The sequence below is a fragment of the Peromyscus californicus genome, unplaced genomic scaffold, assembly GCF_007827085.1.
Source record: "Peromyscus californicus insignis strain IS unplaced genomic scaffold, ASM782708v3 Scaffold_22__1_contigs__length_63687245, whole genome shotgun sequence".
In the NCBI taxonomy this organism is placed as follows: domain Eukaryota; kingdom Metazoa; phylum Chordata; class Mammalia; order Rodentia; family Cricetidae; genus Peromyscus; species Peromyscus californicus.
Window position 1 is genome coordinate 26,510,829 of NW_026294525.1, and position 22,441 is coordinate 26,533,269.

Genomic DNA, 22,441 nt, shown 5'->3' on the forward strand with positions numbered 1-22,441 from the left:
TTATTTTGTGTACACCAAATACTAGCTAAAATATTCCATGGAAATGTCGCCTGAATGGTTACAGTATTCAAATGGCTATATTAACAAGCTGTGACACAAATTCACCCAGAGCCTGTGCAAAGATAACAACTGCCTTTGTTCAGGTTGCTATAGTGAAATCCCACAGATTGGGCTGTCTTATAATCAAAGAGGTTGATTTCACATTGTTTGGAAATCTGAGAATAGAGTATCAGTATGGTAGCTATAGCTTGGTGACAAGGGGGCACTCCGGTTTCTCTCAAAGGCATTTCCCTCAAAGGAATTAATCCTACTCATGAAGGGCTCAAACCTCATGATTTACCAAAGGCCTTACCTTCTACATGTAACCTGGGGAGTTAGGATTAAAACACAAGTTGGGCTGGCATTCCTCCAAAGTCCATTGCACCAATTTGCTCCCCAAAGTGGTGAAGGGCAGAGGTCTGTGCTCCACCAGACCTTGTTTGGCTTCTGGCCTTCTCACTTGGTGGTTGTATATTGCTGGATATGTAACTTGGCTTTTCTTGTCCTCATGGGTTAAAATGCAAGTGGGATGTTATCTGCCATACCTCTACGCAATGTTAAATAAGCAACTGTTACTATTAATATGCCAAAGCAAAGCCAGGCAGCTTTGCATCCAACTCCAAGACCGAGGATTTTCAGGCAGAATGATAGTATTTGAAAAGAGAAACTTTTTTTTTCTTCTTCTGGTAAGACATGGATCTTTTTGCCCCTTGACAGCATAGCTGTATTTATTATTCATTGAAACGATCTGACCTGTGCCAATCTGAAATTTGGTAGTTACTGTATTTTAAAAAGTCTTGTTATGATGCCTGGCTGGCCTCAGACCCCTTGGCACAACTGATTGTCCTACCTTTTGTTTAAAATTTTAATTAACCCTTTAAATAAAAGTTTGTTACACATACAGTTTCATGAACTGGGTTGTATCCTGTCCTAATGCATATGTTGAACTCCTAATCTCTAGTTAGAACCGATCATATTTACAGGAAGGGACTTTAAGGAGGTAATTAGTAAAAATGAGGTCATTTGGGTGGATCTTAATGCAATATATACACACATCCTTTGCTAGAGGAAATCTGTACAGGAAAACATAGAGGAGTCACCATGTGTGGACTGAGAAGACCACCAACTACAAGCCTAAAGAACAAGCCCCACCCACAACTTGACTCTGACTCTTAGTCTTCAAAACATACTTCTGGGCTGCCAGTCACCTAGCCTGTGGTGGTTCCTTATGGCAGATTAAACAGTATACATTATATGTATGAAATGTGGTTAAAAGGCTTACCATTTTTATGAAAACCTGTGCTAGGTAAGTCCACAGTACTGCTAGTGTCCCTAGCTAAAGCTTGGATTAGAAAGAGTCAGAAGTGGGGCTAGATGCGCTTTCTTGCTTGTGAGCTTTCTCTGTGTTTACAGCGGCATACCTTTTCTTGGCGTGCCCATTGGGCTTCTCATCAGGAGGCAGTTCGATGATGAGCTGGCAGGACTGAGCATGATCGAAGTTGTTTGGAGTCTTTGGTGAGCACTGGGTGTCCAACATAAACACCTGGAGGAGGATACAGAGGGTCAGCTCAGAAGCCCACATTGCCAACTCCACAGAAAGTTTGCTAGTGGCTCCGGGTAAGTAGTTTATTCTCTACCCATGTCTTTACCTATAAAGTGGGATGGCAATGGCTTCCACCTGATACAGTTGATGAAATAAATTGATACATGTATATTACATAGGCAGAGCATTATAACAGAGCAAATAATAAATGTTGGCTATCAACACTAATAGCACTATTACTTCTACCACGTGTCAATTCATTACACTTCAAATACTGACACTAATACGAGGGGGTGGGTATTAGTTAGCTTTCGATTACTGTGATACACACAATGACCAAAAGCAACTTGGGGAGGAAGGAGTTAATTTCATCTTACAACTTTCAGATCCTAGTCCCTCATGGAGGGAAGTCAGGGTTGGAACTCAAGCAGGAACCTGGGGGCCAGAACCGAAGCAGAGGCCATGGAGGATTGCTGCTTACTGACTTTGTCCCATTGCAGGCTCAGCCTGCTTTCTTATACATTCTGGACTGCCAGCCTAGGGGTGGCTCCACATCAATCATCAATGATGAAAATGACCCACAGATTTGGTCACATGCCAGTCTGATGGAGACATGATTTCAATTGAGGTTTCCTCTTCCCAGATGACCCTAGCTGTGTCAAAAAACTAACCAGGATACAAGCTATGTTTGTAAAGGCTCATATATATGTGTGTGTATATGTATGTATATATTATACAGAACTGAGATATATACATGTGCATATGTATGTATATGCATACACATATATGTATATATTTATCAGTTCTGGAGGCACTTACACATGTTAGGTAAGCACTCTACCACGTCGCTACATCCCCTTATCTTTGACTTTTATATCCAAGGCAGGAATAAGAAATGAAGACTCAGCCAACCATGGTGAAGTACACCTTTAATCCCAGCTCTCCAGAAACAGAGACGGGCAGATCTCTGTGAGTTTGAGGCTCGCCTGGCCTACATAGTGAGTTCCAGGCCAGCCAGGGCAATGTCTCAAACAAATAAAGCTAAGATTCTCAGTTCCTTTCCGGACCACTCTCCTATGGGGATTCCTGACGTGGCTTGGGCAGAGGTGACCAAAAAAATACCAAACATCTATCAGAAAAACGGCACTGGCAAGAGCTTAGGGCCTTAATATGTATGTCTTTAAGTGAGAGGTGGCCTGGTGATGCAGGACATTCAGGATGACTCTGAGCATGCATCTCAAGCTTCTGAAGTCCCAAGACCCACAGTTCAACTCTTACCTGCTGGGCCATGGCCCGGATGCGCCAGTACTCTGCCTCAGCACTTGGGGAGGAGGATGGGGCTGCTACCCGTACCTGGCAGCCTTCCCCACTGAAGCCCTCTGTACCACTGTGGAAGCAGCCCAGCAGGTCCTAGGGAGGAACAGCAGGCGTTCACAGGGCTTGTCTGGGTTCACAGGGCCAGGCCCAGTCTCGAATCTGATACTGATAAAAAAGAACCAACCCAGATTCTTTTTTTTTCTCATGTTCTGCTACTGTGCAGCTGCCTCATATGAGGAGGCAGGCAGAACTCAGGTGCCCAGTCTGACCAAGCATCGGGGGGCCAAGAAAGAAACAACTCTGTATCCCTTCTGGTGGCATCTTACCTTGACTGGTTTGAGGGTGGCAGAGAACGCATCCTGCAGGGCACAGCACGCAAGTCGCCACATTTCCTCAGTGAACACAGGACCAGCGGTCACAAGGACATACCTGCCAAAAGGCATGCCTGAGTCCAGAAATTCTGCTGTCCTCAATGCTGAGTGGAGCACAGGTTTACCCTGTGGTTGCCCTGAATGTCCACTCCTGCCGTCCACCCCTCTGGTAGTCCACTGCCAAGATACTAATATCTAAACTATTTTAATTTAGAAACATCAATGGATTTCCACTGCAAACAGACCAACATTTAACTCTAGGCTTGTATGCAGGGCTATATACCATTCATTCATTTCCCCATTCTGGACCCATTTGTTACCACTCCTCTATAAATCCTAACTGCATAAAAACAAGACCCAAACTCTTATTGTCCCTTATCATCTCCTTGTGCCTGTCTTGTTCTCCCAGCTGGAATATTATCACTTAGTGAAGACTTACCATTGTGGTTTAAATGGCATGTTCCCAGAAAGTCTCTAGCTTTGAATACAGAGTCTCCAGTGAGTGACTGTTTGGGAAGGATTAAGAGGTGTGGCCTTGTTGGAGGACGCGTGTCACTGCAGGTGGGCTTGCAGGTTTCAAAAGCCTTTTACCACCCTTCAGTGTAGTGTACACTCTGCCTTCTGATTGCAGTTTGAGATGTGAGCTCTCGGCTCTTTTCCTGACATGCCCCTGCTCCATCATCGTGGACACCAACCCTTTGGAACTGTAGGCCCAATTAATTGCTCTTTTATAAGTTGCCTTTGTCACAGGTCTTTTCATTGTAACAATAGAAAAGTAAGGAAGACAATCACTTTGGAGTAGGAACCAGGTGTCACCGTTATTACCATCCTGAACCCCGCACTCTCATCCTTTCTGGGTATCTCTCCTCACCCCTCTGTGGGGGTAAATGTTATCAGTTTTCAGTGATCCTCTCTCTACCGTTGTTATTTTTCTTGGAGACATGGCCTTGCTGTGTAACCTAAGGTGGTTTTTCTTCTTTGCTCTACCTTCTGAGTGCTGGGTACACACTACTACAAGTGTGTACCTGGTGGTTATATCATCACTCTCAGTATCCCACACTAATGGAATGGGAAGGCCTAGGTATCTAATAACATTCTCATGAGAAGGATTTATGTCCTCATCGTATATAGGGTCAGTACTTTGCACCCCATTTGGGGCTTGTTAGAAGTAGGGCACGAGAACAAGATCCTAAGACCTGAGAAAACCCCCTAAAAGGGTCCATAGGACCCAGGGACAGATGGAGGCAAACTACCTGGGGGCTGGCAGTGGGCACCAAGTCTCAGGTTCCACCCAGCATGCTCTACCATCACTTCTGTCCTTTGCCTCCAAGGAAACCATCTGTCATTTTCTCTACCTCCACTTTCTCTACCCACCATCTACACTAAGTACTTGCAGACTGAACACCAAAAAAGGACCATTAATTATAAATGGTTTATAAAAAGCAATAAGAAAGTGAGTTACTACCATTAAAGACAATGACTTTGGGTTCCATAATAAAATTCTGTCCCTGTGGAGAGCCAAGGGACCTTTTTTCTCACCTAATGCAGGAACAGCCAACTCTGGAGATGGTTTCTGTGGGCTTGGCGACACATGCCACCAGTAGCTCAAAGAGATCCTTCAGCATGGTGTTGATCATGCTCTCATACCTGATGTCTACAGGAAGAAGTAAAGTTAGGACTGGTGTAGAGAGGGAGAATGAAATGGCCATCTCTAGCAAAAGAAGAATGTCTAAGACATTAAAAAGATATATATTTGGGAAAAAGAAAATAAAAATGGTATACCTTCCCTTATACCCCCTCAAAGCAATGCTTTTTGTGGAGTCCTTTTACCCAATTTTGGCATATTTTATTCCCTTTATAGATACAGCAAGATGAAATATATGGTTCGCTTTTTTTTTTGGTGTGTATTGATCAAAGTTCAGCATATAATTAATCTACTCAAACAAGACAGGATATAACATATGGCCTGAAAATGAGTTGCTGAAAAAAAAAATACATCTAAAAAGGAAAATTTTAATATGCTTTCCTTGGTGCTGAAAACTGAATTACATGTAAGTGCTCTTGGAAAACAAAACAATCTCTTCTCAGTTTGATGACTTCTGAACCTTGTCAGTCTGGCTTCCATCTACACATCATTTGCAGACTGAAGGAAAAAGATAACCCCAAACCAGTCTATTTGCCACCCCAAGGAAAGCATCTACATGTTCTTCCTGGAGTCCTTGTGATGCCACGGAAGCGGTTTTCAGTAGTATTATCCAGGTCCCTCCCTGTGCAAAGCAACAGCCTGCTCAAGAACATCAATCTCTTGAGACACACTCCCAACCTACATGTTCAAATCCCTCCCTCCTCCATCAGCTGTGGGAAACCCCTCCCTCCCCCACCAGCATTCTTATTTTGAGGACAATTTGTCCCCACTTCTTATTCTTGCTCTAGACTCCTTGGGGCCAACACTCTGCTTCGTTTCTTTTGTCTTTTCTAGCAACGTGGCCTCTTGACACTTTGTTTAGAAGCGCTGCTTTTTCTTCCGCCCAAACCCTCCAAAGCAGCGCATGAGCAAGAATCCCACTTTCACAGAGGTCCCCGCTCAGGTGCCTGTCCCGCTGCCCTGCCTATCTGTCCCTTTCTATCTGCTACTTTCAATATAACTCTCCCCTAGCATTTTTTTTCAAAGTGCCACAGGCATTAAGAAACTTCTCATAATCCCTGTCTTGATTTCCTGATAAGTAACTCCTTGCTGGTAACTGGAACCTTCCTAAATTCTATTTCTTTTACTCGCCCTCTCTAGATAAAGAAGAACACAAGACATCCCACTTCTGCATACCTTGACTATGGACATTTTACAAAGTTATGTATTTGAATATGCTTTCCCTCTCTTTGTACATTGCTGTGCTAGACCTGCTACTAGGTATTGTATCTTCAACAACAATAGTGCATTCTGTTTGATAATTTTATAGAATTTATGGGTATCAACATATCCAATGATAATGTGCTATTAGATTCCTGGCGCTAACCACCTGTTTCTACTTCATTTATTCCCTGGACAAAGGCCTTTGCATCAGTCATTCACTAAGCACTTGGAGGCAATGCTGCTGCATGCAGAAGCAAAGCCCCCAAGGGCTGGCTCTGGTGTTGTAGCTACCTGAGTGTAGGAAGCTTTGAATGTGCTCCACCACCAGCTCGCAGGACAGACCGATGGCGTGCTTGAAGTTAGCAGATGCCACATCCCAGTAGGAGTGATCCTTGTGGCTACGACGGAGCCACAGGGACATCACAGGAAGAAGAAGGTGAACGACCGCATAGATTCCAAACCCCGGGCCTGATAAAGAGAGGAAAGGGGCAGCATTGTGATTTCATGGGGAGGAGGGGGTTCTTGCCATGGCTGGTATCAAAGTCCTCTTCCAAAAGATCTCTCCAGTCTCTGAGAAAGTGTGAGAAGAATTGACAACTCACTGGGGGTACTAACAGGGGCAATTTTTCTTTTTATAATTTTAGCTCTGTAGGTATATGAATACATATAAAAATTCAAATATCACAAAGCTAAAATGTCACTTGATCTCTTAGTCTCCAGATTCAAACACATAAATACATATATGCACAGAGGAAAGAATGTCAGAATATATTACATATGTATTTATATGGAACACAGTTTTGTTTATTAACAGTCTGGGTCAAATTGTGTTGCCCAGACAGTCCTTGAACTCCAGGACTGAAGTGTTTTCTTGTGCGAGCATTTCTCACCACACCGGCTGAGAGCCTTAAAGATTACTTTTTGATAAATATGAAGAACAAAGTTTATATTATAAACAATCCTTATTTTTACTGATATATACTATTTCCATTACATATAGATATAATTTATGTATTTCAGTATTGATGGGCATTTAAGATGTGTTTTTTTAATTCTGTAGACAATTAAAATTTTTGTGCTTCCTTAAAAAACATTAGTGGATTTAAAAAATTTTGATTTTAAAATCAAGGTACAAATAGGGTGGGCTGGCACATGCCTCTATATTGGTGGTCACAACAGCTAGATTACCAGTTTCAGGCCAATGTGGGCTAAACGTAAGCCCCAATAAGCAAAAATAAATAAATAAATAAATAAAAATAATAATAACCCAAATAAATGAAAGACACAAAAGATAACAAACATGAAAATTACATAGTATAAAGAGAGACAAAACTTACCTGCAGATATAATTCCATTTTAACATATTTCCTTAAAGTACTTTTTGAATATATATGTATGCATGTGTATTTATAAATATATAAAATTTCATATAGTTGATTCTACATTTAAAATAATGTCTTATAAATGTCACTCACACTTATTAACTGCTTCTTAGTGTTCATAATTTTTATTTTAGCATTTAAGAGACTTCAGCAAATAGATATTTTTAGCACTAAACATCATATGTATCATGTGGTAATTAATATGAAAATTGAAAATGGCACTTACTAATGAGATGTATTTGGAAGTGGTAGTGCGTAACTTTTCAATGGAATGTTTTTAACTATTTTAACTATGAGACTAGCTACAAACTTTGCAACGGGTTTTAGATGGTATTAATATCAAATCTTCATAACAATGAAGGGATATCTCACTGTGGAATTAACCAGTAGTTTCACTAAGGTTCTAATTCTATTAGTAAAAATTAAAATTTCATGGTTGGAGAGATGGCTCAGCTATTAAGAGCACTGGATGCTCTTAATTGAACCCAGAGGACCAGAGTTCAATTCCCAGCACCCACATGGCAGCTCACAAGTGTCTGTAATTCCAGTTCCAGGAGATCCGATGTCCTCTCTGGCCACTCCAGGCACTGCATGCACATGGTACACAGACATTTATGCAGGCAAAGCACCCATAAGATAATAAAAACACCTTACATTTCTATAAAAATTTCTTTGAGGAAACTTTGGAAGGAAGAATATGTATGCTAAGCTTTTAAAACTCATATCTAGAGATGCATTTCTAAGGCATCTTCTTTCCAACACAGGGGACTGTCTGAGGCATTATGTGTCCTCTCCAGCTCTAATCACCAAGACCAGAGGCTGCTCGGTACGGCATGTGCTCATGAGTGATGGATTGAGCTCTCCTGACAGCCAGGCTCTAAGATCTGGCCAAGGAAGATGGCTTCAATCATGGCAAATGGCAAAGCCAGCTAGCTTATGGAGATACCGAGGGCACAGATGGATCGATGTGGGAGTCCAACAGCACCAAACCACACATCTTTTGTGAAAATTTCAGGGACGTACAGACCTATCACTTCATTGTAGCCATGCAATACATATTCATTGAGTATCTACTTTGCATTAAGTGTAAGAAACAGTGATAACAGGTAAGCATCCCAAGAGATACCTTCTTAAAAATAGCTACATGTCCAACCCGCCCCCCCCCCCCCAGTAGAAACAGATGTGGACATTTACCGGGGGTTTTGGTGACATCTCTCAACAGCTCAAAGAGTAAATCTAAGGTTGGTGGTTGGTGTTGCCGTGGGCAGTTGGACACAGCTGCAGTTAGCTGCTCCAACAGGATGATCCAAACTTCTATCAGACCTGGAAAACAAAGAGCAGGTCTCTCTGAAACCCAGACACCCATCACGAAGAATCTTCACAAGATCCAAGTGAACACCACGTATGAATGGCAAAGGACACTGGGATGGATAGTCATCACTTAGAGTGTTATGTTAGCCCACAGTGCTGACGAGCAGGCCAAGATTGGTTAATATGGTCCAACAAAGTCAAAAGAAGATACAAGACTCAAATTCTCCCCTAACTCCCCATTTTAAAAATGACAATATTATATGTAAATTCTGTACTGAAATGACTGTCAGACTTCTTGAGAGCTAATCAAGTGATAGTAAAAATATAAAGTTATTCGTTTAGTTTTATTTCCTGTCTGCCCAATTGTTTGTTTTTCCTCATGAGACAGGGTCTCTTGTAGCCCATGCTAACCTCAAACTTGATATTTAGCCAAGGATGACCTTGAACTTCTGATTGACATTTCCCACCTCATACATATGCAACACACAAACACTGAAACAGTTCTTAGAACTGATATATTCTCAGCTATTATCATGGATTTTCAATATACATAATTATTCTGCCCAGTGCAAAATGCAAACATTTACAAAAAAAATCATAAGCATACATAGAATATACAAAGCTAGGCATAATAGTATATGGGAATAGAAATTCCAAGTGCTGGGATTTCAGGCACTTTTATATACCCTATTTATGCAGTGCTGGCGATCAAACTCAGGGCATCATGCATGTGAGATAACCACTACGGAATAAGCTACATACCCCCTAGATTTCCTGTCAATTCTTTAAAAAGAACAAAACTAGCCATTTCCATTATTTTCTTTGTAACTTTAGTGGCACCAATTACGTGTTGTGTAACCATTAATACTGTGTCCAAAATTTTTGTCGTCTCACACATTCTGTGACTATTAACCACTAGCTCTGCATTGCCCCCTAACTCCAGCTCTGATTATCCCCTAACCTCTGCTCTGTTTGCTCTGGTAGGATTAAGGTGATCTATCTTTATATGTGCGGAGTTGGTCCATTTCCACTCAAATCACTGGAGGAAGTGTAACCTCAGAAAGGGCCATGTGGCCTATCTTCCTATGTTCAACAAGCCATACAGGTTATTTGATGAGGGATACTGTTATGTCCAAGGCTAGAAAACAGCCTTGTTCTCCAGAGTGTGGGTCATTAGGGCTGTAATGAGCATGAAAAATCCACATGTCAAGTGATCCTCAGCTCCGTTAGCTTCTGTGTTCTACCATTATAACTCTTTGAAATGACCCTAGAATTTATGAGCTTGGCCCATATCTCCATCTCCTTGCCAGTCTCTTCACAAGTTTATTGAGCACTGTCTAAGAGTATGGGAGTGTGGTGTGCTATGAGACTGCTTTGCCCTTCACTCTCTTGCCTCCCTGTGTAAAGTTCCTAAGACTTTTATTAATTCCTCTGATTCATTAGCCTTTGTATCAACAGGGTTTCTGGATCTAGTCAAAGAGCCCATTGAGGACAGGGGGAAGTAGGTGGAGTCTCTCTACACCTTCACTTTAGAACACACTTACTGAAACAGATGCCACGATGTTTTGGGTTTTGACTTGGACTAATATGGAGAAAGAAAGAAAAATATACATGACCTTCTTGAGAGATGTTACCAAGACACCCGGTAAATGTCTCTGTTTATGTTGGAGGAGGGGTTGTTAGACATATACCTATTTTCAAGAAGTTTAGGCTATAAATTGGCAATGGTTGACAGGAGATACCATTGTGTCCAGATCTGCATATTCTATACATGCTTATGTTTTTATATATTTTATCTATGGTTGTAAATGTTGGCATTTTTAATTGGGGGGGGGGAAGTAATTATGTGCCTTGGAAATCCATGATGATATCTGAGAATACATCATTCTGAGAAGTGATAGGAGTTCATGTGTGTTGCATGCACATGAGTGTACAGATGCATGCACATATGGAGGCCACAGGTTACCTGTCTTGCCGTATCAATCTCCATCTTATGAGACAAGGTCTTTCAGTGAACCTGCAGCTCGCCATTTGGGCTAGACTGGCCAGCGAGCAACGAGGACTTCCCTGTCTCCACATCCCTGCCCTCTGTGCTGTGGTTGCAGATGCATGCTTTTATGCCTGCCTTTTACTTGGTTGCTCGGAATCTGAACTCAGGTCCTGATAGGTATACAGCAAGCATTTTACCAATGGAGCCATTTCCCCAACCCTGTTAAATTTTAAATACTAACTCAAAGCTTTTACTCTTACGTTTTTTCAATTTTCACTAAGTTTCACAAATAATTATAATTTTTTTTCTGGTTTTTCGAGACAGGGTTTCTCTGTGTAGTTTTGGTGCCTGTCCTGGATCTTGCTCTGTAGACCAGGCTAGCCTTGAACTTGCACAGATCCACTTGGCTCTGTCTCCCGAGTACTGGGATTAAAGGCGTGTGCCACCGCCACTTGGCTCATAATTATAATTTTTAAATCCTTAGTAAATTGATGATTGATCACTAATAACTGATGTGGGGAACTTTAGATAGATACTTGGCTGACTTTAATCTGTAAGAAGATGGGCCTTTGAAATAAAATTGATTTCTGATTTGCACAAATAAGTTCGGAGATGCTTGCTGTAATCTCTCCCAGTCTTGACTATTATCAATTTGTAGCCAACGGGTCATGAATATTTTCTTTTCTCTCTCCCTTCAGTTCGAGGCAAATCCCAAGACTTTATTATGGACGATAACATTAGCTTCTGCTCATAACTACATTGGCTGAAGGTTTCAAATATTCAGTCAAAATGATTCTTTCTCATAGTTTGAATTATTTATTACATTAGCTATCTATTCCTCCCTATAATGCTTTCTCTATCTGATTTTATGAGGTTTTACCATTTAAGATATCTATCGAACACTGTAAACTTCTAACCACTCCTGTAATTGAAGGACAAAAATAAAAACATCCTCCGAGAGTGTTTGAAACGACCTGGTCTTGGAAAGTAGGCCTGTTTAAGAGTGTCATCTGCATTTCCAGATGTGGGCCAGATGAGGTCTTCTGAGACCATAGGCAGCAGGTGCACACAGGAGTCCACACACTGGAAAATCACTTAGAGTTACTAGATAGGAGGCTGGCTTGCAGGAGATTGCGTGGGACCTAATTTGAAACAAATTCTTTAAAAGTATTCTTTTCCGCAGCCTATCAGCTTCACCGGTCACAGATAGAGTCTCTCTTCAGTAATGGCTTCATTTCCCTGGTCTCTAACCAAAAAAGTCTTAGGGGAAGTAATTGTATTTCCTTGAAGCTAGTGAAGGCAATTGCTCGCCTAGTTAAGCACCAGTGTGGTTTTGTCCTAATTTGCTGAATTCAAGAGAACTCCGAGTTTGAAACTTATTTGGTGGGATCTGCATAGCTGTGATGGTTTTGCACAGAGGCAGCCATGTGAGAAGAATGGGTTAGTGCTGACTTTAGGGAGTCCTTGGAAACTCTGGCTAAACTTATCCTGATAAAAATTATAAAAAAAAAAAAAAAAAAAAAAAACAACCCATAAACATGGATGACCACTCATGATCTGTGAACTAACTTCATTTATTGCCTAAGATTCTGGGGTTAAGAACACAACAGATCATCCTAGTCAAATCAATGAACTTACCGGTGTCGTCATCAAAATCCGACAGGACTGATTCAATTCCATCCTCACTGCTCGCCGACTGCTCCTGAAGCCTTCGTGGCAAGCTGGCAAGTCGCCCGCTTAGGAATATTGGCTTTAAGGGCATCTTGTAGATCTTGGCCAATAACTAAATAAGAAGACCACACCAGACAGTGCACTTATATATTGTGAAATTCTCAGGGTTAGAGAACAGCAAGATTATGAATCACTAGTAAAGGGGACTCAACTAGAAGGATTCCAAAAGAATGAAAGTTTGTGTGACTTGCATTCCAAAGTTGACATGGGCAGTTCTATCAAGAGGCAGATGCAATAACACTCATTGGCAACAAAACAGTGGCTGATTTTTCAACATCTGAATTTTATAAACTCACTAAGATCACTGTGAACATGTCAAGTATTTTTGTCTGTGGGGGACCCCAGAGAAGAGTCCATAGGAAAGTGGGCACCACATTCTGGCTTCCCCTTCCCATGACCCAACCTCCCAGGAAGCAGAAAAGCATGAGAAAGCTGGCAGATGGAGAGGTCTGAGGTCAAGGTGGAGGAGACAAAAGTGTCTCTCGTAGGCCTCAGTTAAAGACATTTGCTGATGTTTCATGAATACGCTCTGAGGCAGACGTGGGACTTGGAGCTGTGTTTGGGCCTCCCCAGTACCTGAGAACAACGTCTGAGGTAATCCAAAGCAGGCAGGCACAGGTCTGTGGATGTAGCTCCTACTCCAGGGACACAGTCTCCAATCTCTTTACAGTCTACCTCCCCTAGGGCAGTATGGGGACAGAGACAAAGTTACCCATGTTCTCCAATCATAACAGAACACCTGCTCACTCACATCTTACCCAAGTAAACATACATAGAAGGAAAACAAGGGAACAATTACAGCAACTCATATAACCCTGACAAGATTCCTCTCTATGAATTTTCTCCCTATGAGGAACATTTCGTCCGTTCTGGTCCAGTACTTGTGGTGGCTGAGAGAATATTTCTGAGCACTAGCACATTAATTCACTTCTCTGCTGGATGATGTGACTTCTGAGGCTCTGGTGACAGAGAGCAGTCCCAGAGGCAGGCCTTGCAAGGCTGAAATGAGGCTCTTAGCCTCCCTCTTTGGATTTTATCTGCTGCCAGCATGAGGTACTAAAGGATGATAGTAGATGAAGAGCCCAGAAAGAGTAAACATATGGGGTTTGCAGACATCGGCAACTTAATTGGAATTAAATTAGTTTCTTTTCATATAGTTGCAGAGATTTAGCCCATCTCTGGAAACGATTTTCTATAGGTAAGTAAGTGAGAATGATAATTTTTATTCTCAGTGCCATGAATCTATTTCTATACTTCTAATAAAATTATTCCACAGCTCTGTAATTATAGCTAATTGTCTGCAATTGTAACAGCAAGCATCCTTCCTATGGGTAAACAGACATAATTACTAGGCATTAGTTAAAATTCAGAAGCAATGAGGCATGCTTCTACATAAAAGAAATAAAGGAAGTCACATTCTGGATTAGAGTTGGCAAACTTTTTGTAAGGGGCCAGAGAGCAAGTACTTAAGGCTCTGTAGGTCATCTGAAACTTCATTTCTGTTGCTGTAGCACAAAGGTCGAATGAAATTGTTTTTAAAAAAATCCGTTAGTGAGTGAGATTTGTATTGTAAGTTTGCCAGCTCCTGGTTTACATTCATACACCTTACAACTGAGAACAGAGGCCTGGGTGAATTTATGTTGTATAAAGCAGCTGGAAACGAACAACAGCATCATTTCCTATTCTCTAGATTATAGCAGGTGTTACCTTTTTTATGTTGTATACCTAAGTATATATTGGCCTTCTGGAACCCAGTGGTACACAGGAAGCATAGTTGTATGGGGTGCCCTGTCTTTCCTATGGAACCCCGCCTTACACCTTGACCCTCTACTTCACAGATCACACAAAAAAGAGAACCCCTCTTTTCAAAATATCTTCATGTACATATTAATAATCTGGCATCTCTACATTCAGTCCCTAACTTTTTTCTCTAAGATAAAGTCTCAAATTTCTAGCATGCTGTTAGGCACCTTTACCTGAGTATTTCACAGACACTTGATGTGCCTAATTTCCAAGGAAAATTCTTTACCTTTTCTTCTTTGCTGTGGTCTAAGCATGTGTGCCCACATGACATAAAAACACGAGTGGAAAATTGCAGAGATAATAAATTCTTAAGTTTTAAAGGACATGTTTTTGTCAGCAACAAGATGGAATGTCACTCCTGCCCCATTCTACCTGGAATGTGTTTTGCGTCCAGGCTGGATATGGCACCTCCCTATTGTTACTTTGTAGCCACTTGGGTTCTCAGACTGCCAGATATGATATCCATGTAATATAATCATTTAAAAAACTTTTTACTATTTATTTTTATGTGTGTGAGTGTTCTGCCTGTAATGCATGCCTGCACACCTCTTGCATGCCTGGTGCTCAAGGAAGCCAGAAGAGGGCATTATAGCCCCTGAACTGGAGTTACAGATGCCTATGAGCTGCCACGTGGATGCTGGGATTTAAACCCAGGTCCTCGGGAAGAGCAACGAGTACTCTTTAACTGCTGAGCCATCTCTCCAGCCTTTATCATTAGTTTTTGTTAGTCTAATATAATATCTACTTCATAAATTAGTTGTTGGTATTTATGTATAGGAAAAATAGAGAATTCACAGCCTTGGTACTATGAGTGGTACTGGTGGTCTTAGAATGTATCCCTGTAGAGGGCACTGTATGTAACAGAACAGGGTAAGGCTTGCCTACAGTTCAGACTAATTGCAGGTAAATCCTGCACTTTCATTTTGTTCTTACTCCAAGAATAAGGGTGACACAATGTAACACCTTCTTTGTGTCCAGTTTTTTTCATAAAGGAATGATCAAGGTATCAATTGTCTATTGAGAAGATATAAAACATCAACTTTCTATTTTCCTTATTTCCAAGCTTCTCAAACTCCATGTCCAGGAGCTGTCTGTGCAAACCTCTCAGGAGTATAAATGTCTCCTGAACTTGTGGTTTAACCCCCGACCCGTTCTCTCCATCTCACCCTCATGAATCTGTGCTCTCTAAAACCCAGCTCCAGCAGGTCATGCTGTATACAAGACTTCACACTATTAAATGTTACTAACTTAGGCATATAACCACTTAGATGGTCCCTAAAATACACCAGGACTTCAAGAAGGGGGGTGTTGACTCACCCAAAGCACACATTACAGTTACGAAGACTAGAGGAGGCATTTTTAAGCTTACTTTCCGACTGCTAACTGTGACATCGAAGGGAAAGGTTTCCTTCGCAAGGTCAATTACTGAAGACTATATGGAATATCCTAATAGATGTATAGTTTGAGAATGGATCGTATCACAAGATATTTTACAGTGAAAAAAATCAACTTCAGACAAACCCGAGTTGAGTAAGCCTCTGAACTCATGTGCTCACATCCCAGGATGCATGCTTGTTCCAGCACCCTGCCTCCAGGGATGTCCCCAGAAAGCCACGTTGAAAGGGTCTACAGTGACAGCGAGCGTCATTAAAAGTGCGTTCCACTTACCCAGCCCTTTGACAAACTTCATAAGGCACATGATGTAACTAGTGGCTGCGTTCGCGAAGACCTGGATGTTGTCGGTGTTGAGGAAGGCTTCGAACACATCAAACACTGGCGCCTGGCCTTTTCCTGAGGGAGGAGGAAGGGGATAGAATTGTAACAAAGCGAGGTTTTAACCCTTCATGGTGCTTACACTTCCAGCACCTCGTAGGTAGTCTTAGAAAAGATCCACTGGAGAAATGTCTGGACCTTTTGACTGAATAGCAAGCACGTCTTGCTGCTTCACCTAAATGGGAGCTACAGGAATGCTGGGAAGAAGGCTGGATGGATGGATAATAGAGGGTAGGGCTGGAGGAACATAGGCCTGGAGCAATGTGTGGGTCTAAATAGTAAACACGAGGCGTCTGGAATGTTGCATCACAGAAAACGGTAGAATACCTACAGACAGGGACTATTTAGACAAGCTTCTGGTAAAATACATTTATTCATCCATTCCTGTGCAGGAGTCACAGAGGCCCGAGCCTGCTTGCCTTGGAAAATCATGCTTGCAAGGTTGTCAATCAGGTAGCTCCTGACTGACATCCAGGAATTTGATTCTCAGACTATTCCTGGGCAAGTTATCTCATAAGATGGTTTGCTATCCTAGACTGTGCAAAAAGTTTGGTTTATACTGAACATGTGGGATTTGGTATACGCCAGACACAATGTGTCTATGAGAACAGTTTCCAGCTTGGTCTTTGACTGGCTTTATGTTGTTGATACTTCCACTGCTAAGGGAAGAGTTCTCTGTGTGACGTTTCATGGAAAGGCCAGAATGTAAAGGAACCTATAGGATCCTTCCAGATTCTCTGTCTTCTTACCTTACAAACTGGCTGTGTACTTATTATACTAACACAGTGAAACTTAGTCACGAGCCATGGAATAAACCAAGCCATGCAATAAATCTTATCACAGCTGTATGCTCTGTCCCATGAGTCCTTCTGCCGTGTTTCTGAATGTCAGGGTGGCCTTGGGGATCACTGACACCCCTGGACTCTGGGCATGCCAATCTATTTCTAGCTAGATCCAAACTGCCTAATTATGATTCTCCCGGATTATACTTTTCTGTTTTCTTACTTGAAAACAGATACAGGCTTAGAATACCTTCTCCTAAATGCTGGGGACCAGATGTGTTTAAGAATTTGGAGTTTTTCAGAGTTTAAAATACTTGCTAGAATTTACTGAGACTCTGAAATCCAATTTATTTTGAATTTGGGGGGCATTTCAGATTTTCAGATGTTCAAGTTGTGACACTTCCCCCTGTGGTCTCAGGAAGTAACTCGACATAGCAATTCAGAGTGGACCAACAGACCCCTCGGCTTGAACAGCAGGACCTGATGAGCTCAGAGCTCTGGGCCAGCTGGCGCCCATCCAACCCTAAGTCCGAGCGGCATGCTACTTCCTGCCAACAAAACATGGCTGGCAGAACGGCTTTCCTCCTCTTCTTTTGATAACCTGAGACTCGGCATAAGGAATAGAGGTGCCAGAGCAAGAATCACCCAACTGTTCTTACCCATGGAGTAGTCCCCAACCAGGTACTCCTTCACCTCCGACTTGTTCCCACTGTGCACTGTCTCCAGAGCACTGAACAGGGGTCTCCAGCCCGACTGGATCTGCGTGGAGCACACCTCAACCAGCTCCCCGATGGAGGTGACCACCTGCACAGGTGAATGGGGAGGTGATTAATTAACACAAGTAGAACTTGTAGGGAAGGTGGTGTATTTCTCTGCCCCCCCCCCCCATTTCTGAGTTAATTTTAGTGAAAGAGGGAAACACAACTGAGCCAGGACTCACTTGTTTCCCTAGTAACTAACGTTGCTGAGTAAATTTCCACAAGATTAGCCTTCTGTTAGTGTGCTGTTTCTTGTATTGGGTGTCTGCCTCCTTATTTCCATGCTCTGTAGATTCAGGTCCTTCCCAGTTCACGCTTTTCAAATAAGTCTTACAAACTTTGAGCTTACCTTTTTTTTTTCCTTTATAAAGATTTAATGTGTGTGAGTGTTTTGCCTGTATGTATGTATATATGTATGTATGTATGTACACCATATGCATGACTGGTGTCTATAGAGGAGTCAGCAGTGATTTTGTATCCCATGGAACTGGAGTTATGGACAGTTGCGAGACATCATGTGGGTGCTGGGAATTGAACCTGGGTCCTCTGGAAGAGCAGCCAGTGCTTTTAACCACTGAGCCAATTCTCCAGCCCTGAGTTTGTCTTTTTATTATTATATCTTAATTTTATCTTTCAGGGGATACAAGTGTTTGATTTTGATAAGGTCTGAGTCATCAATTTTTCTTTTTAAGGGTCACGTTGCTGACCCTTGTTTCATGTTCCAAGAAACGTTAGTCTTACTCAAGTTTATAGTTATCATGTTAAGTCATGACCAATTTTCAGGGTAGTGTGTTTGTGTGTGTGTGTGTGTGTGTGTGTGTGTGTGTGTGTGTGTGTGTGTGTGTGTGTGTAGTGAGAGGTGAGGGTTGAAGCTCATCTTTCTAACAAATGTTCAAGTAAAACCGGCTGAAAACACTGTCTTCTTCCTCTGATGAATTACAAAATGGCATCTTCGTCACAGTCAATTGGCCAAACACATATGCACTTCTTTCTTTCGAGTTTTTCTCTTCTAATATGAACATTTGCAACTGCAAGTTCCCTATAAATACTGACTTAGCTACATCCCACAAATTCAGTACATCATGTTGTCACTCAAGACAATCTTTTTAAACATTCCTGTCATTTCTTCACTGACTTAAGGATCACTTAGAATTTTGATGTTGGATTTATAAATATCTGAACGTTTCCCAAGTTAATCATTTATTATGAACCCAATTTCATTATGGCCAGAAAATAACTTTGTGTTTAGGCTAAACTTACTGGGACTTGTTTTATAGGTTTGCATATCAACTATTCGGAAGAGAGCTCCACACACACTTGAAGAGAATGTACATCCGTCACTCAGACTGGTCCACAGTGGTGCTCATTGTCTCTACCTGAGTGGCTGTCTGCTTGTTCTATCAATTGTTTCAAGGGAAGGATTGCGATATCTCATTATAATTCATTTTAAACCACAGGAAAATGTAGACAGTGTAGATTTACCACATTTCCAATTGCATATAGCTCATACAGTTTAATGCAGGGTCCACTCTTGTCTATCCCCACAAAATTTTCCTCTTTTGAAAATGAAATTCTGTGCCCATGAAACAATAACTTTCCCCTCTGCTCCGCTGGGAGCCTTAGATTGTATTTCCACTTCACCGTTTGTGTCTTCGTGCATTTCTAAGGTCTCCTGGGTAGGGGTTTGTGTATTTGTAAGTGCCCCTGTGTGAGGGCCAGAAGTTGCTCTCCACCTAGTGTTTTGAGACAGAGTCTCTCAGTGAATCTGGAACTTGCTGGTGTGACCAGGCTAGTTGGCCATCGAGCCCTGGGGGTTCTCCACCTCACCAGTGCTGGGATTACAGTGTGCATCACAGGCCTGCTTTCTGCACAGGCGCTGGACTCTAAGTCAGGTCCCCAGGCTTAGACAGCCAGTACAGGACTGACTGCATTGTCTCCACAGTGCCCCTCCCCATTTTTGTCTTCCTAATACACTGACTTAGTTTTCATTATAAAATACCACTTTCTAGTAACAGGAATACTCTCTGCTTGTCTTTTGGTTTTGACCTGACACGAATACAATTTCACAAACTCTGTCAGAGTTAGAATCTGCATAGCTCTAGCTCTTCACTGCCTTCTTATCTCAGTCCTTCCTCTTCCTCCCACTCCAAGAGAGCAGCCCAGACTGGCTAAGCACTGTCTATGAAGCCCATGCTGGCTTTACTCTTGCAATCCTCCTGTCTCCTGGAGTTGTAGGCACAGACCACCACAGCTGGCTTTTCACTCTATCCGACGATGTGGCTGTTGCTACAAATATCTGTGAAGACTCCCATGGATGCTTCTTCATTTCTCTTGAGGGACTGCCAGGCTGTGTTCTGAACCAAGTAAAGTATTTTCTTTCTTAATCCAGCGTCTGATGTTCATTTCCTCTGCATCTCACCTGTGGTTATTATCTCCTCTGTGCTTTTAGCTGCCCCAGCAAGTGAAGCGGTACCCATCATGGATTCAATTTGCATTTCCTAATGATACTGAGTGTCCCACTCGATGCGACCATGCGTGTGGATCTACTTACATCAGCATTTTGCTCTGTTTCCCATACTCACTGGGCCCTTTGTTCATCCATTCTTCTTTTACCACATTCTTTTATGTTAGACACATGTCATTTAACATCTCAGTTTCTAAAACCTCTCTTCACGTATGTGTTACTTTCTCCACTTTTGATGAGGGGATTATAATTTATACCTTCAATTTATTACATTATACTTCTAGTTAACACTGACTGTATTTTTTCTGGGGGGGGGAAGCAGAATTTTGCTTCTCCGTAACCTCATTTCCTCTCTTTTTTTCTAATGTTACTTATTTTTAGCTTGGCCTAAGTGAAGCTCCTTGATGTAAGATCTATATCGACGTCATTGGCTCCTGCAACCTTGAGAATGTCATGTGACGAACCGTGGCTTCACTTGATGGTACAACCCACTATAGCAGAACCACCCTGGGGGCTATGTGTGTCCACCCCTCTCTGGCTGTCACTGTGGGGGCATTTTAGTAGGTTTCATTTTCTTGCCAATATGTCATTGCATTTACAAGGAAATGAAAAAGCTTTATTCAACATCTGAGTTGATTTCAGGAAAGAGCCTGCTGAGTTCTGGGCCCACCATTGTGTCACAGGTGAGGTCACCGGGTTCACTTCTTTCCACTTGTCTCCCATTAGACAGGATGACTGTGATCAATAGTGTGGTGTAAATGGGCTATAGATCAATCCAGCCAGATTCTCTAGGTTTGATTCAATTTTACCAATCACTGGTATTCTGGCCAAATTGTTGAATCTCTCTTTGTCACCTGCTTGGGAAGACAGCATGCAAACCAGAGGACAGTGCCTGCTTCCCCCTCCCCAAACACCAGCACTGGAGAGGAGGAAGATGCCGCAGCCCTCGTCACACTCACCTGGTCTTGAACATCTTCATCACACAGCTCCAACTGCATGATCCGCTCAAAGGGCCGGAAGAGCGCTTCGTTAAAGTGAAAGTGAGGTGGCTCACTCCAGTCCGTGAGAACCTCGGTCAGGATATCATGGATGAAGGAAACGGCCTTCTGAGACACGTGACGCTCCTTATGGCAGGCGGCCTGCACAAGACAAGAGAGAGCTGAACGCCAGCAGGAAGTCAGGCAAGGAAAGTGTGACATCTGAAGGCTTCCCCAGCCCACCTTATTATGTAAAGGTAGGAAGAGTATTCCGTTTACATACAAAATTCTAAGGAATTTTAGTGTATAGGATGATAAGTGCACCAAATCGCATCTGGAAATTTAATCAACTGGATAGATACAACTCCAACATCAAGTTAAGGTTTCTGGAAGAGTAAGGCTTCCGTTATTTTCTTTTTCTGCAGCATGACAATTTTCTTCAGCAGTACAGAGCATGTTCACCACAACCTATGGAACTGCTCATGGCCCCTCCTTAGTCATCCCCCTAATATATTAAGATCAGGGAGTCATTTGTCCCCTAGTGAGTGGATCAATGGCAACGAGAACTTGAATTGGTTCACACAGCCTGGGTCTCATGGTTTTTATTGATTCTGTTCCGCATTGGCTCTCAACTTCGACCCGGGACTTGCTTTGGCTACTGGCACAGCAGAAACCATCCCGTAAGTAACAGACTGTGATGTGGAGTTTGTGTTCTCACTGTTTGGGGGAATCCGAAGGCGACCATGTGAAGGAGTGGGGACTGAGCGCCGGAGGCCAAGCCTATCTTAGAGACTGTGGAGAGAGGGAATGATGACCAGCCTTCCCAGTTAAAGCTATTGTGAACCAGTTGGTACCAGTCTTTGCATCAGCTGACTATGGGCATATAAGGAAGGCCAGCGGGGATCAGCCAAGATAGCTGTCTTAATTAGGGTTTCTATTTCTAAGCGAAGATACCATGACCAAAAGCAACTTGGGGAGGAGAGGATTTACTTCATCTTATACATCCAGGTCCATCATTAAGGGAAGTCAGGACAGGAACTCAAGCAGGGCAGAAACCTGGAGGCAAGAACTGATGTAGGGGTCATGGAGGGGTGCTGCTTACTGGCTTGCTCCTTAATGGTTTGCTCAGCCTGTTCCCTTATAGCACCCAGAACCACCAGCCCATGGGTGACACCACCCATAGTGAGCTAGGCCCTTCCACATCAATTATCAATCAAGAAAATGCACCGCAAGCCAGCCCACAGCCATTCCAATGGGTATTTCTTAACTGAGGTTTCTTGTTCCCAAATGACTCTAGCTTGGTCAAGCTGAAATAAAATGAGCCAGCACACTAGTCCAGACCAGAATTACCA

At 42.4% G+C, this 22,441-nt stretch overlaps 1 protein-coding gene across 1 annotated transcript in view; it reads right to left on the bottom strand.

Moving 5' to 3' along the window:
- The window catches only part of Arfgef3 (ARFGEF family member 3), a 164,761-nt gene that overhangs the window by 12,603 nt on the left and 129,717 nt on the right, over positions 1-22,441 (bottom strand). Inside the window, exons 23-33 of the mRNA XM_052751124.1 lie at positions 21,072-21,251; positions 17,550-17,694; positions 16,004-16,126; positions 13,109-13,212; positions 12,440-12,584; positions 8,695-8,823; positions 6,410-6,586; positions 4,810-4,924; positions 3,226-3,328; positions 2,861-2,992; positions 1,461-1,582 (exon numbers count right to left, since the gene is read on the bottom strand). Coding sequence (XP_052607084.1) covers positions 1,461-1,582; positions 2,861-2,992; positions 3,226-3,328; positions 4,810-4,924; positions 6,410-6,586; positions 8,695-8,823; positions 12,440-12,584; positions 13,109-13,212; positions 16,004-16,126; positions 17,550-17,694; positions 21,072-21,251 — 1,475 coding nt within the window. The remainder of the gene's footprint in view (positions 1-1,460; positions 1,583-2,860; positions 2,993-3,225; positions 3,329-4,809; positions 4,925-6,409; positions 6,587-8,694; positions 8,824-12,439; positions 12,585-13,108; positions 13,213-16,003; positions 16,127-17,549; positions 17,695-21,071; positions 21,252-22,441) is intronic.